At 41.8% G+C, this 15,922-nt stretch overlaps 1 protein-coding gene across 1 annotated transcript in view; it reads left to right on the top strand.

Moving 5' to 3' along the window:
• Window positions 1–15,922, top strand: part of TRABD2B (TraB domain containing 2B) — a 266,867-nt gene that overhangs the window by 140,145 nt on the left and 110,800 nt on the right. The window contains exon 3 of the mRNA XM_058843115.1: window positions 4,618–4,764. Within this exon, the coding sequence (XP_058699098.1) occupies window positions 4,618–4,764 (147 nt within the window). The remainder of the gene's footprint in view (window positions 1–4,617; window positions 4,765–15,922) is intronic.

Genomic DNA, 15,922 nt, shown 5'->3' with positions numbered 1-15,922 from the left:
TTCTCCTATTGCAATTCCTGAATTTGTTTTCTGTTTTATTAGCAATATATTTCACGGGAAGGTTTGGAACCACTTAAGTGTTTTATCTGTGAATAAGGTTTCCTTGTCTTACTTTCACAGTTGCTTATTAGATGTTCCCACAAATTTTTTTTTTTTTTTTTTTTTTTTTTTTTTTCTTATTCTGGCATTATTTGGGGCCTTAGAAAAATTGGAGAGGTGGACCTGGCAACCTTTCCACTTGATTCCACAGGTGGACAGGTCCACCTGTCTACTGCTGATGTAACCAGGAATGGTGATGTATTTGATGAGGTTTAGCTTGTTTTTTGTTTTCTGGGCCTTCTTAATGCTCTTCACCTAGAAACAAATGTAGAACACAGATAAGGAGAAATCTCTCTGGCACAGAGGCTGTGATTTCTCCTCCTTAGCTGTCACATGCAGCACTGACATGGTGCTGGCCTTCAGGGGCCTTCAAATGTCCAGTTTGAAGCTGCTGACCTGGCACAATAAAACGCAATGTGTGAATGGTTGTGAGAGGACCTTGGAACAACGGGATTTTCATCTAGCTGTGCTCCCAAAAGTTCAATGAAGAAAATGATTTCTGGTGGAAAGGCTGGAGTGTTCCTAAGCCCAGCCAAGTACACATTTATTCATTTCTCCTACCTCCTTAAAAAGGCGGCAGTGGTTCTCTAGATCTGTTTCTGTAGATTAGGTTTACTTCCCTGGAAACCAACTCTCATTAAATTATCACATAAAATCAAACCTCCAACCTCACCAATGTGTTTGCAAAACAAAATTCAAACTGTTCCAGGAGCAAGTGCTGATACCAACACTTCTGGGCAGTGCCAGCCTCAAGACCTTAGGACTCACTGCAGTTGTGTCTGCTTGCTTTATGTGTGGTTTGGAGGTTTTATATTGCTTTATCTTTCTGAAAGTGAAAGTTAAACACCATAAACATTCCAGTTGATTTATATGGGAGGTTTGCTTTTGTAACCTATTCCTTCTGTTCTTGTGTGACTCCTGACTCTGTAATCCAGAAGCATGGAGAGGGGGAATCCTGTTTGAGTGTCAAGGTGATCAGTAAAGCTGTTTGTGAAGGTCTTCACTGGTCCAGCCCCTTTTCCTTGAGAGGTCCAAAGGCTGTGCAAAGCAATTCCAAAAATGCCTGGACCAGTGGGATCCACCTCCACTGACAGTAAAACAGGACTGCCCTGAGGGCTGAGTTGATGTCTCCAAACACCCAAATAAAACCTCTGTGTTGGGGGAATGACACCACCCAGATTAAAAGGTTGGTCAGTCACAAACAGTGGGTCCAGAGACAGATGTGCAGAAATGTCTTCAAAGCACACTAGGGTGAGAACCATAAATTGTGTGAATAAAAGTCCACTTCCCGAGAGCCAAAGTCATAATTTCCCATTGCTTCCCAGAACAAATCCCATCTGCTCTGTTTATTAGGTGGGACTGTGTATGGGCAGTCACTCTAAGTGTGTTTATTTTGAAGTCATCAGTTGTTCAGTAATCTCAGGCAGCTCTGGGAGATTTAACTCAGAGGATTAGGCTGGGGGTCGTGGGGTCACTGATATTAAGATAGAGAGAAGGGAAGGAAACAGCGTTGTTTTTGTGGCATTAACTGAACAGTAAGGAAAAATAAATTTGGGTTTTAAGCTGGCTTTAAAATACTCTGAAGGAAATGGTCTACAAATCCAGCCAGGAAACAGGCAACTGTGATGAGACCCCGCTTCTCTTTAAATTTGTTTTGAGCCACCCAACCAAAATCCATGTTGTATATGGCTTGATTAAGATTTCTCTAGAAATCAGTTAATTACAGTTTTCCTTTAGCATATTCAAGTGTTTGAGTTTCTGATTTTAACTTTCCTCCTAAAATAAAATCTCTGGAGGAGCTTTAGGGGCAGCAGCTTGAACCCAGTGCTGAGCTCCCCATGGCAACAGCAGCGTGCTGGATGGGCTCAGCTGGTGGCCAGCATCACCTCTGGGTCCCAAAGCTGCTCTGAGGCAGAAAGCAGGGACATGAACGTCCTGGCACTAATGAAATCATGGGGGGCCATCTGCCAAAAACTGCAAAATAACCCATTCTGTCTCATTTGGAATCTTTGGTGTCTTGTAAGAAGTGAACTCGTACTGTGAACTTCTCTGCAGGCTGATTTTTGAGGAATACACAGACAATTTTCTTCAAGATCTCTAACCCCCTGTAAATGTGACTGAATTACTATAATAGGTTCCAAACTTACTCAGAGGAGAAAGACCCACAGCATTAATGCACAGGACTGATTTTCCCAGAATAACAAAAAAAAAAAAAAAAAAAAAAAGAAAAAAGGGAGGGAAAATGGACATTGGGAGTAAAATAAGTAAGGATTTGTTTTTTGCCTTCTTAATATTTTATCATTAAACACACGGGCTTGCCCTCAGGACTTGGTGGTTTGTATATGTGTGTGTGCCTGTGTGTATACATATTTTTGTATATAAAAATCGAGTAACATCCAGTGTTTAAAAAATCAAAAATGAGAAGGATTTTGCTAAAAGCATTTTGGGAAAACCTCTGCTCTCATTTTTCCTGTCAATGTTTTTCTAAGCTCTTATTTTTATTAGTCAAAATGTTTAGAATCCCCAGGAAATCCTGGGATGAACCATTTCCTCTTGGAGCTGTACCCCTTAGGGGAAAAAGAAAAAGCGCAGATCCTTTCAAATGTTAGAAATTTTTCAAACTCTGTTTTTTGCATATTTTTTAAATTAGAGAAAAACTAAGTTAGGAAGATGCTTAACTTCAAGCTGTGGTCCTGGGAAAGCTTGATCTCTTTGTAGAAAAGCCTGAAGAGACCCTTAGATCTGGGCAAGGAAATCTTTTAGGCTTGGTTCTTATTTGGGAACCGATTACCAGATTGAAGTATAATAGGTTCAGTTCAGTTGAAAGACCATCCTTTTTTTTTTTTTTTTTTCCCTAAGTAAATTAAAAAATAGCATTTGCTGTCTCTCAACCCAATTTGTGTATGTTAGTTAGCATGTAACAGCTTTTTATTGAGGCTGTTAGTGCCCTGAAGATCCTTTGTTATTATTCATATTATTAACATTATCAATGTTATTATTAATATCTGATACTTTTTTATATACATGCGATTTTGCAACTTCCTTTCCTTCACCTTCAGATAAACTTCAGCGGGAATCAGAATTTGAAACTAAGAAAAACTTCCATCCTGCAAATACATATGTAAATTGCTGATTTTAAACTCCTCTTGGGTTCACTCCTTGGAGTGGGTTCAGTTGCTAAAATTTAAGAAGGTAAGAATTCAGGTCCCAGACTGCAGCTCAGCAGGGATTACCTTACCCAGATTTTGAGATAATTGTTATTCTCTGGGAAGGATGGGGCACTGCTGCTAAAAATGAGAAAAGCTCAAAAAGTGGTGAAATACGAGACTGAGGGGTGCAGGAGTCTTTTCATGAAAAATGACACATCAATATAATTTTTCAGAACTCTGAAAAAACTGATTAAAATCTTCACAGTCACCACATTCCACTTTATTTTAGGAAAAGTGTTTGTTTATTTATATAGTTCGTGACAAAAGTCTTCACTGCTGTTCTTCTGATTTATTCATCTACTTTTTATCAAGTTTCTTCAGAAGATTCTTGGAAAGCAGAACATATAAAGTCCAGACTTGGTGGTTCAATAACTGGTATATATTACTCCCACACTCTGGCACAAATCTAAAAAGATTTTTGGTAGTTCATGTGAAATTTAGTGATCCTTTTTTTGTTTGGTTTCATTTAGTTTTTTGTTGAGGGGAGGTTTGTGGTGGGAACCTTGTTTTTTTCGTTTGCTTGGGTTTTTCTGGTTTTTGTTTGGTAATTCAAGGACATTTATTTCTTTGGTTACCCAAAATTACACAGTAGATGCTGCTTCTGCTTTTTTGGGTTTTTTTCAGGTTTGGGATGGGGATACTGGACCAGCCTGTTGGGACAGTGTTACAGACATGTATCTCAGTTCTCACTTTGCAAATGGGTGGGTGAAGGAGGAAAGACAAAAGGAGGGAGATTAATAATGAATTTCCTAAAGTTTCTGTTACTACAAGTGTGAACAAAATCCCAACAGTACAAGCATCCCAAAGTTCCCACCTTTGACTTCAGAAGGTCAGAAGATTTTGATTTTTTTCTCAAAATTCTTTCAACTGAGTTTGGGCTTTGGATTTAAGCTAGAGTACAGGAAACAAACAGAGGCAACAGAAGTTTCCTTATTTAGGGGTGTTTCCATTCCAGTGTCTGTCATGAAGCAAATCAACCAGCACAGAGAGCCCAAGAGTAATATGTGTCTGCTCTGAAGTTGTTCCCTGTGGGGGCCTTGCAATATATATAAATATAGATACAGATATAGATATAGATATAGATATAAATATAAATATAAATATAAATATATAATAGGGCCTTGCAAGCACCTGAATGCTTTTCCATTTGGGAATGCCTTAAGACCATCCCTTGTTACTGTGGGCCAGAATGGATCAAAGGAATAGACTTCAAGTGCAGGAAAGTCTTTCCAGGTTTTGTCCTTTAGTCCTTGTTTTGATTCCTACTATCTTTAACTTTTTCTCCCTTTTCCTGCCTGTGTTTCTGCAGGTGCTGTTTGCTCTAAACCAAACTCTGCTCCAACACGAAAGCCTTCGAGCAGGGAGTCTGCAGGCCCCTTACACCACTGAGGATCTCATCAAGCACTACAACTGTGGAGACCTGAATGCTGTCATATTCAACCATGACACTTCTCAGGTGAGCAGAATTGGTCCAGATGGGCCAGAGAATTGAGGAAAAATCCGCTGCTTTAATATCAATATCCCAGTCATCACTTCATATTCTTACTCTTCCTTTTAATGCCCTGTGTTTTCTTTCCACACGTGCCTCATTTGCCTGGTGAGAGAGTGGAATTTCCCTGGATTTGCTCAGGCTCTGGGGAACCATAGAATGGTTTAGGTTCAAAAAGACCTCCAAAATCATCGAGTTAACTGCTAACCCAGCTCTGCCAAGTCCGCAGCTAAACCGTGTGCCCAAGCACCACATCCACACGTCTTCTAAATACCTCCAGGGATGGTGACTCCAACACTTCTCTGAGCAGCCTGTTCCAATGCTTGACAGCCCTTTTCATGAATAATTTTTTCCTAATGTCCAATCCAAACCTCCCCTAGCGCCACATGAGACTATTTCCTCTTGTCCTATTGCTAACGAGTAATGGACTGCCTGGAAAACTTTCCTAGGGATGTTCTTGAAAAAAGGTTAATTCTGGATATTTGGGACTGTTGAATGCAAAACCCTCATTAAGGGTGGAGGGGGAATCTTTCTAATATTTGAGCTTATATATGAAGAGGAAGTGGACTTTATGTAAATACTCTATAAAGTAAATAACCTCTCAAACATGTCATAATTCAGTAATTTTGTGTGTGTCTCAGGCAGCCCTTCAGTCTCTGTTTAGCTTATTTATCCAAAACTATTAAAAACTCTCAAGGGAGCAGAAATCTGTTTTCCAGACCAGTTTGATGCTTCATGGCAAACTGAGATTCCTCTTCCTCCTTTCCAGTTAATTCTATGAAAATTTGGTCCTTGGATGTCATCTCCAACATCTCCTTTTTTTGATCAATATTCCCAGATTCCAGTCTCAGGTGCAGTGACTCACTTGGGGCACACCTGTTTAAATTTGACAGGCACAGTACTGTATGTGTTTTGCCTGTGCAATAATTAAATCCTGATAGCAGTCTACCACTAGCAAATGCAAATCAAGGAGAGCTGTGTGACTTCCAGAGAGAACTGAGATGGGCTAAGCTCAGTCTGTGGATTGAGGCAGAGGTCTCTGAGACATTTTTATCTTGCCGTCGCTGTCTTGGCTTGCACAGGGCTCTGTGGGTCACTTGTTTCTCAGTAAAACATCTGGGCAAGCAAGTGGGGCCCCAACATGTGATAAAACCCCTTTGGTGTCCTACTTAACTCCATCCTGGAAAGCGAAGCATTGTTTTAGCATGACTGAACAGGACATACCAGGGTGGTTAACATGGCAGCACTAAAACACAAGAGTGTGTGGTACCAGAACTGCCAGAGCTGTTCGTTCTGGTCAGCCTTGCACCGAAAAGCAAAAGGAGAAAGGGAGAAAGCAGCTTGAGTAGGAATACATCTTTAAAGATGGGGAATATGAGTTGGAAAATGTAGAGAGGTCATGCCTTTAGAGGATCCTGGGGAAGTCAGTGGTTGTAACTGCTCCTGAAATGTTGAGGCACAGCACACATGATAAACAAGTTGTAGTGGAATATTTGCCACGGATTCTGTAAGAGGACTGCTAGTAGTCAAACCCATGAAGATAGTCCTGGCATCTGAATGTGTAATTTAAATTACCAGTGTAATTTCTCCTAATAAGTAAAGCCTTTGTCCCTAAGATGAGTGCTGGTCATTCATAGCTGTTGCTCGGACTCACAGACACCTCTGATTTATTGACACATTGTCCTATAACAGACCTGTGAGTTAGACTCAAGAGGAACCGTTTGCTAGAACAACTTCTTTATTCCTGCAAATTATTGGATCAAGTGTGAGTTTCAAAACAGTGTTAAAGACAGAAGAAAGAAGCCAACAGCCAGTCAGAGTTCAAGCACTGGTGTTACTCATGGTCCCAGAGTGCACGCAGTTGATGGAGATTACAACGCTTACAGGCCATGGAAAATTAAAATCCCTCTATGTATACTGGTCCCTGCAGAACTCTAAATATTGTGCAGTACTGTTGGGTAAAGAGTTTTTTTGTTTGGTAGTGTTTTTATAAATCAGCTCTATACCGTTTATTTTAACTGCAAGCAGAACAAAATAGAAAATTAAAATGTAAAATAAACTCCCTATTCAAGTCAGGTTTTGCCAGTTGGGGTCATTCCAAAGTTTGTTCTGTGTGGTTTTTTGCAAGGATGAAAGACTGTCTGTCATGGAGAGTTTTTGCCATTTGGTTACCAAATTAGATTAGCCTGGCTCAGATACTACACATGAAAGATCCCCCATGGGATCTCTCTCTGGAGACATTAAATGTAGGCACAAGGATTTATTTATCATGTGCTGAGTCTGTTGCAGTTCAGGGCAGGTACCCATGCCAGTCTTGGGAGCCAAGAGTGCCACAGTGATTTTAGAAGGTATGTTCCTTCTTCCATGGTACCCAGCTGCTGGCCCAGCTCTCCATAGCTCTGATAAGAATTGCAGCTGGTGCTGTTAACACAACCTTGAAATACCCCAGAGAATGGAAGAAAAGATCAGGAATGGAGTTGTAAGAATCAACACCTCTGTGAATGCTGGGGGCCAGGGAATTCAGCTCCATCAGGTGCAGCTCAGGAGAACTGCAAAAGGATGGGACTCTCACTCTTTGAAGACTAATTTGGGGTGCTCTTTAAGGTTACTCATGCCTGCTTGTCCCTTGAAGGTTAACAGGAGCTGCAGAATAAAGGTAAACTGTCCATCAGTTGGCTCAGTTCAGAGCTGGTGGTTGAAGTGGCTGTAATGGACTGGGAAGGAGGTGCCAAAGTCCGAAGTTGCTGTGGGGATGGTGGCAGGGAGAGGGCATTTATACCCACAGTATTCATGTGGGTGCAGAAACTTGTTAAATGCCTCAATGACTCTTGAGAGACGAAACAGCTTCAGTAGCTGTCTGCAAGATGCTGAGGTGCCTTTAGAGCAAAAATCATCTTGGAGCAGAAATGACCAGAAGAGGAAATACCAGCACTGTTGACCTGACATGTTACAGGTTAGTTCCTTGAGTCACTTCAGCCTCCCCAAGAGAGTTTGGGAAGGATGTGGTTTCCTGCACATTCCTGAGCTCTGCAGCATTTGGAAGGAGAGGGCAGAGTCCTTCTGGGACCAAGACTGTGCCAAGGGGGTGCACAGACAGGGTGGTGCTGAGAGAAGAAGTGCAGGGAAAGATGCTCCCTAGTCCAAAGCAGGTTTTAGGTCAGACAGCTCCTTTGTCACCCCTGGGTAGGGACAGGACCACCCCAGAGAGGTGCTGCTCACCTTGGGCTTGGGAAGTGCAGCTTAGCCAGGGTGCCCAGAATGGAGGGGTGTGAGCAGGGCCCCATGTCCAACTCTTTCCTTTCCCAGAGCCATCAGCCCTGATGAGAGCAGAGGAGTAAACAAATCTTTCTCAGTTTCAGTGGATTTTTTAAATTTTTATTTTAATTAAGAACAGTGAAAGAGGAAACACCTCTGCTTTCCTGTGGTTACATTACATTCATCATTCATCATTCCTCTCTCCATTTTTTTAAACTTTGTTTGCAAGCAGCATTTTTCCAAATGTAAAAATCCTTCTTTAAACTTAGTAAAATTTTAAGGGGGTGAATTTACTAAGTTAGACTATGACCCAAAAGTGCAGTAGGAAACATCTCTTTTTTCAATAGCCTTCCTCAAACACTTGATTCTTTTGTGACTTGTGCAATCAAGAGACTTACACTGAGGCTTCTGGGCAGAGAGTCAAAATGATACTGAAGAGAAAGTATTCTAAGCTAAAGATAGGATGGGTAAATTTTCTGCTCTTTCTCCAGACTGTTTTTCACCTCAAAGAAGTCAGTTTTTTTTCTCTTCTTTTTTAAATGTTCCCTAAAAGCAAAAATGGATTGGATTAGATCAGTAGTTTTAACTTCTGTATTCTGTCTGAAGCTCTCACTAGGGAATTGAGGTGTGTCCAGAAGTATTAAAATGCAAAAAATCTGTTAGCTCAAAATTAGAAAATTATCTGTCTCCAGATGATACGTTTTTTACCTGAGACAGCTGAGAAATTGCCTAATGACCCGAAGTCTCCATGAAGGAAGTGCAGAGCAATTTATTGTGTGGGGTTTTTTGCACCAGTTACTTCCTGTGGTCAGTTTTGTGCTATTCCATTTTTAAGGACAGTTCTGTAAAGCAAATTCATCTTTTCTAGCATTGAATTAGCTGGTTCTATGTTTCCTTGTACCCCTATGTACTCTTTATTATGAGGAAAATTGAAAATCCAAAGCTGAGATTTTTTTTCAGCCTTTCCCAAAAATTGTAGATGTGGTCTCCAGTTATTGTCTCTCATCTTCTGTCCCCAGCTGTTCTCCTGACCTCAGGAGAGGCTCCTGTCCTGGGAGAAGATGATTTTTGCTCTCTCACTGCTGATCTGGAATGTCAGAGACCTGCAGCTTTGCTGATCACTTTGTAGACAATTTCTACTGGCCCAGCTACCCAGGTTTCATACTTAATTATTCACCTGTCCCATTTGGGGTTAACAGCACGGGACAAGAGTCACACCTGACACTTCCAAAGCATCTTTCATCCAGGGAGCCTTTATGGTTTGTGTGTTAGATGGCATTGAGAGCCCAATGAAGTAATGGATTTGTATTCATCCCAGCAGGCCCCGCCATCACTGGATATCAAAGTGAGTAAATAAAGTGAGGGACTAACCCAGTTTACAGGCTTTGAGCTCAGCTCAGCAGAAGGATCTCATTGACAGCAGGGCCTTGACTGCATCCCACACGGTTAAACAAGCTGTGCAGTGAAGTTGTTTGGTGGTCACCACAGCTTGCAGACACGTCTCAACCCCTTCCAGGTGCTGTGCATGCTCCTTCAAGCTGTGTCCATCAGAAACAAGCAAGCTTTTTGGATAACTCACTCGAGTGATGCCACCCATATCTCAAGTTGCCTCTTCAGTTCAAAATGCCATGGGTGGATTTAGATAGTGGGTGTTGCCTTCTAAAAAGCATATGATGATCTTGATAACATGATCTTAAAGATTTGTACACTAAGCCCATGTCAGTATCAGCCTCCCTAAACTAAAGAAAAAAATGTTTAGTGGCTCACTTTACAAGGCACTTGCTATTTATAAATCAGCATGTTGTGTTACGTACCCCTTTAAAAATTATCATCCTTCAATGAAACCTGTCCTTTAAGATTTAAGAGTCCTGATAATTCTAATTACATCATTAGCTTGCCCTGTTGTCATTTTGGATAAAATACAACTGGATTTCTGGGTCACTTCTCAAATCAATGAGAACTATCTGTGGAATGCTCCAGCTTCAGTAACTTTAGAAACACACAGCTGAGACCATTAGGTAGAGTGTTGAATGACAAGCAGACCTAATTTGTCCAAGGAATGGGGTTTTATCTAGGGCAGAGGAGGAGTTTATCTAGGGCAATCCATGAACTGGAGGCACAGCTATTGTAATGCAGTGCTCTGGAAGCATCTTATCATTCTCAGCCTTAACAAAGTGCAGGCAGACTGGCACAGCCTCTGGTTCTCCCAGGGAAAATGATTGTGGGCTTTCCAGAAAATTGAGTGCAGCAGGGGAGCCATCCCACAAATTCCCCAGTGTGTGTCCAGGGTCAGTCACACTTCAGGAGTGTTTGTCAGGAGGACACTGATGGCAGTCCTGATGCCAGCCGGGCGCTTGGTGACACGAGTGCTCAGTGCTGCCTGTGCCCACAGCCAGCAGAGCCCGTCCCCACCTTCTCCTCCCTGGAGATGCTGCTGCAGAGGGGCTGCCTTGCCACAGTTCAGAAGAGCTGTTGCTCTGCTGTGGTGGGATCATCATTTCTTTCCACTTGCACCTGAGTTACTGCTCCGTGTTTTGGTACACTGTGAGCATTTGGAAGTGAACAAAAAAACAGAAGTGTGGCCAAAATTTTCAGAGTCTAATTTTCATATTATGTCAGAACAGGATTCCAGATTGGAGCAATATTGTATTTTGGCTTATGTGTTTCAGAAAATTGGTTGCAGATCCAGATTGAGAGTGAAGTCTACTTGTTGATGACAGCACTGGGGAAAACATTGCAGAGATTGTTTTTTTATTAATAATCTGGAACATGCCCAGATATGCTACAGGTTTTGAAAATAGGTTGTTGTTGCTTGAAAATTTTCATTACATATTTGCATTTGGAATTGTTTTTCCTTGGAAGTTCTTTCCCTCCTCTTTCCATGAAGAAAGCAACGTGAGAGGAGTGAGTCAGGGAGAAATTGGAACAAGACATTTAAAAGCTATGATTTTTCTTTCAGACTGCTGTATTATTAGATAAAGAACACATTCACCTACAGACAAGGGCTGATTTGCATTAAAACATTGAGGATTGTTGATTATCTGTATTTATTAGTACAGGAATAGACTATAAATGAGTATAAAACAGTGACTGTTAGAAAAATATTTGGAGTTGAAGGTGCTGCTTTCTGTGCAGTGCTGTATGTTTGCTGTAAAGCATTTACTTTCCCTTCTTTTTAAAGAGCTGGTTTATGAAGTGTTTTTTGGAAATACCTGTTAAAGAGAAATGAAAAAGACTTGTTAGAATTCTAAATAGTATCTTGTTGTTTGAATGTGCAAAGTGCTTTCTCTTTGTTTTATCTAGCAGATATATTTGCTCCTCATTACTGTGAGGGGGAGAAAAGTGGGACAAGGGGGCAACTTGGTTGATTTGTCAGGTTTTGGCAGGATTAGTGCTAGACATTATTGAAAACACTGTGTTCTCAACATCTTCACAACATTTCCTGATCTGATACTGTTGGTGTGCAGAATGGTGAGTGCCACAGATCAGGTATCTCCAGTGTAAACTGGTTGAGCTCCCTAATGGTGATTTCAGACCTAGATCTTGTGTCCTCTGACAGAGCTGATACTGATAAACCCAAAGGCTTGTAGAGCTCCACCAGACTGGATGCAAGGAAATCCATTTCAGAGGTAACTTCACAGGAATCATTCCTTATATTTCTCCTCACTGGTCCTTGTTCCACTTCTGAAGGCTCTCTTGGAGATGTTCTCCATCTTTTCATCTGGTACTAGATCTTTCAAGTAACTCCACCTTAAAGAAAGTTAAAATCAGTTTGAAAGCTATCATCCAGTTTGTTTCAGATGCCAGCATAACTAGAAAAGCTGTTTGGACTGGGAGAAGCCTGGAATTTTTCTAGGACCAAACAAGGAAGGCAGAGCCACCTCTGCAATGCACTCCCTTGAGGGTCAGCTCTGGAGGACCCATGTCCAGCCCAGCTGCTGTTGTGTTATGAACCAGATTTCTGCTCCTTGCTAAGTTATGTGATACTGTGCAAGTCATATATTTTGGATCAGACTCGCCTCAGGTTAAAATAACATTGCAAATTTCACATTCAGGGTTTTCCTAGAATCTCACTACACAGGGATGGAAAGAATCTCATTGAAGGACCCTGAACAATACATATCCAAGACAACCAAAGCTGAGTTTGTACCCACTACTAACCAGCTGTTCTCTCACTGTGTAACAGAAGACAAAATGAAAAATACCTTTGGAAAAAGAATTGCAGTTCTTTAATAAACCAACCCCAAACCCAAACCTTCTGGCCCCAGTTTTTTCACTTTATTGCCCTGCTTTGCCCTTTGATCAGTATCTTTACTTGGGTGTCATGGCAATATAATAGGTGATGGTTTTAGTGTCAGAACAGGGGAAAAAATATTCTTTGTCAAAGAAAAGAAAGCATTTGGAAGGGAAATAGAAAAACTTGAACTTTTCCATATGTTTTCAAGCTCGTGAAAGCTGGCCTCAAAAAAATCCCAATGTTAAAGGGTTTTAAGTGTGGCAGGAGTATCATTAGGTTGTTAAGGTTTACCCTCCCCTCCAAAACCCAAACCTTTATTTACAGACACTGCAGGCTTGTCATCCTTAGTCAATTAATGAGCAGGTCCCTGTAATCTGGTCCTAAATATACTTCACATAGTTGGGTGAAGCTTGCAGAAAGGGGGCCGAGATCATTGTTCTGACTGTGTTTTGTTAAGACTTCTTTAATCAAAACATTCATTCAGATAGAGAGGCCGGCTGCATATTTTGGCATCGTGACCAAGGGGAGCAGGGATGGGGTTGGGGTGGGGAGGGAGGAGGAGGGGTTGGTGTTGCTTGCTTCTTCTTTTCCTTTTTTTTCCCAAGTGCTTGGAAAGCAGCTATTTAACTGGTGTGTAAGAACAAATAGAAAACATACATGAAGGTCATGACTTCGCAGGGATTTGTTGAAAGTCTTTTTTAACAGGGATAGAAGTATCACCCCCAAGCTGTGAGTTGTGTGAGACACACAGCCCATCCCTGTGGCCTTTCTGCCTTTTTTTAAAATATTTTTTTTTAATAAACATGTTTTCTTTTGGCCCAAATGGACAGAGAAGGTGGAACTAGGCAGGACACACAGCTGTTGTTTGGCCAGGTGCCACCTGGAAGAACAGCCCTGGCAGGATGGGTTTGGTGCTCCCAGGGAGGGTGTCCATGCAGGTGCAGTGGGGGCTGAAACTGCAGATACAGGAGTTCCAAGGGCTGCAGCCCACCCTGCCTGCAGGCAGCTTTACACTCAGGCCAGCAATGACTCCTACAGCTCCTGTGTCACCTGCAGAGCTGGTTTTTAAATATATCATTCACTATCCATAGAGACTTCACTGGCATTCAGTCTGCTTTTCCCCTCCACATCTTCTCGTATTTGTAATTTTCCCCTGTTTACAAGTTTAGATGCTCCAGTGGCCATTAAATATGAGGCAACCAATTTGAAACTCAAAGACCTCTATTTTCACACTCAAGTTGCTATGGCATGCTGAGGGGTTTCCTGATAGCTTTAAATCAGAGAGGCCAGTTACAGAAATCTCACTAACATGAACTGTGATGTAACTGCAACATCTATGGACCATGAGCACTGAGGGGAGGTGGGCAGGGATTACACTCATGGGCAGAAGTGGCTCCCCAGAGTTGGTCCCAAGAAATGTTCTTGCTTGTGTTCTTCACTTCCCTTCGAACAAAAAGTATTTTTGCCTTTCCCCCAGCTCTTGCTCTGAAAAAGGGCAAGGAATGATGGAACTGAGCTTTACTCAAAGATGAAAGACTCCTTTTACAGGCCACTCAGACTTCTAATATACTGCTTTAAATTTTGGTATTGAAAGAAGGCCATAATGGGTTAATCACATGCTCAAACTGGAGACTGCTCCTTCTTGGTTTCCTTTTTCCATAACAAGCTGGAAGCTTATCTTCTTGGCAGTTTCCAGCTTTGGGCTTTGGGTTAAATCAGTTTAACCCAGCACTCCCTCCTTGGCCATTGCTGGTCCCTCATGATGGACACTCGGGAGTGCTGGAGGAAAACCAGGTGAGTTGGCAGCATCATTTGCTTTTGTGGCAGCCACGTCCTCCTCATGGAGATACTTGTTCTCACAGCCCATTCACTTTGCACTATTTCAGTCCTTCCTATCAGAGGCTGCAGTAAGAGGATATTGCTCTCCCAGATGCCAGAAGGGTCCATAAATCAGAGGAAAACAGGTGTCTTCCAAGTCCAGGGCAGTGTATTTTGCAACCCTGCAGTAAAAGCCACAATGCCTTGTCAAGGATGGTTAACAGGAGGGTATCCTCCCTTCATAAAGGAATGATAACTAGAGCTCAGATGTCAGCCTGTGACCCAAGAAGGGCTGGTGTGAATTTAGGGCTGTTTGGTTTGCTGGAGGAGCCAGCAGGTTTTGGGATGCTGCTCTGGCTCCCTGGCAGCCCCCATAAGCTGCCTGTCAGCTCCTGAGATCCTTATCTTGTGTAGTGCTGTCAGCTGTATAAAGGTTCCTGACCCGCATGGTGCAGGGAAAATCCTTCAAAGCAGGATCCCTTACTTGTCTCCTGGCCTCTGCCCATATAAAGCTCATAAACCAGAAGACTAATAAAGAAAACCCAATCTTTATCATGTTTTTAAAAAAATTAATGTAGTTGCCATGATCTGGGAACAACTCCCTGCTCACAACTGGAGATAAGGATTACGAGTGTGGAGGCAGAGTCCTCTTGTCAGGGAGGGATGGATGGGGTTTGTATTGAGGAGCTGGACTGGAACTCTGGAAGCTGATGGCCAGCTCTCTGTCTTGCCACAGTTGTCCCTTTTGACCCTGGGTGTGCTGCCTTCTGTTTTCTCTATTTAGCCTGTGAACCCTCTGGGGAGAGAAGGAGAAATAAGGAAATAAGGCACTTGTGTTATTAAGAGATTCCCCTGCAACTGTTGGTGATGATGCTGTACATGCAGCAGTCTGGAGTTTGCATATTTCTCAGGAGAGGAGCCTGGAAATCCTTGAGTCTGCTGATTAGGACACTGGGAGAGAGGAGTCTCAAAAGCCAAGAGAATTGACCAAGATACAGGAAGATGACAGCTGGAGAGGTTTTAGGATCGCTGTGTATTTCATGGGAAGGGCTGGCTTCCCATTTCCCTATCTCAGCATCCTCTTCTCCATCTGCAAGTAGAATTATGGCTGAAGATCACCTCTGCCCACAAGCAGGTGAGGAAAGGCACACATCTCTTTAGTCCAGTGTTGGTGATGTTGTTTTTTGATTGACATAATATTACAATTTGAATGCACATTCCAGAAATACAATTTCATCACTGGAACAGAAAGAGGCTAAACAAGGTTATCAGAGGATTGGGAAATGTAGTGCATAGGAGTAGGAATGATAGCACTGTTACTCCACATATTATAGTGATTTTATACTGGACTGAGTATAGAGCAGTTCCACTTTTGCCAATAAATCCAAAGTAGGAAAAAAAATGTAATCAAAGATGATAGTGCTTATGTGAGTCCAAAAAAATTATTTGTAGATAGATATTCTCAACTCTGGCATTGTGCCCCTGCCCAGAATATTTGTCCAAATATTAAAAAAGAGTAAATAAAAAAAAATGTACTTTTAATGTAGTCCCGTGTCCATGAATTTTCAGCTGAACTTTGGCAGTAAGCCCTAAATGTGATAAAAGACTCTGCACCAATATATTTTGCTTTTCTCTTTTTTTTTTCTCTTTCTCTCTGTCTCTACAGACAAAGCTGAAAGCAAAGCATAGATCTTGAGTTATGGCTGATGCATTTTTCTAAGCTGAAGTATCTTGTTAGCTCTTATGCTAATGACTGCAGCAGAATCCAAGCCTCAGTGGAAATTTATGGGAAGAGAGGTTACTGCTGAGCACTGT

This window comes from Poecile atricapillus, chromosome 7 (genome assembly GCF_030490865.1).
Source record: "Poecile atricapillus isolate bPoeAtr1 chromosome 7, bPoeAtr1.hap1, whole genome shotgun sequence".
Classification (NCBI taxonomy): domain Eukaryota; kingdom Metazoa; phylum Chordata; class Aves; order Passeriformes; family Paridae; genus Poecile; species Poecile atricapillus.
Note: the sequence above shows the minus strand (reverse complement) of the source record. Positions and strands in the feature narration are given on the sequence as shown.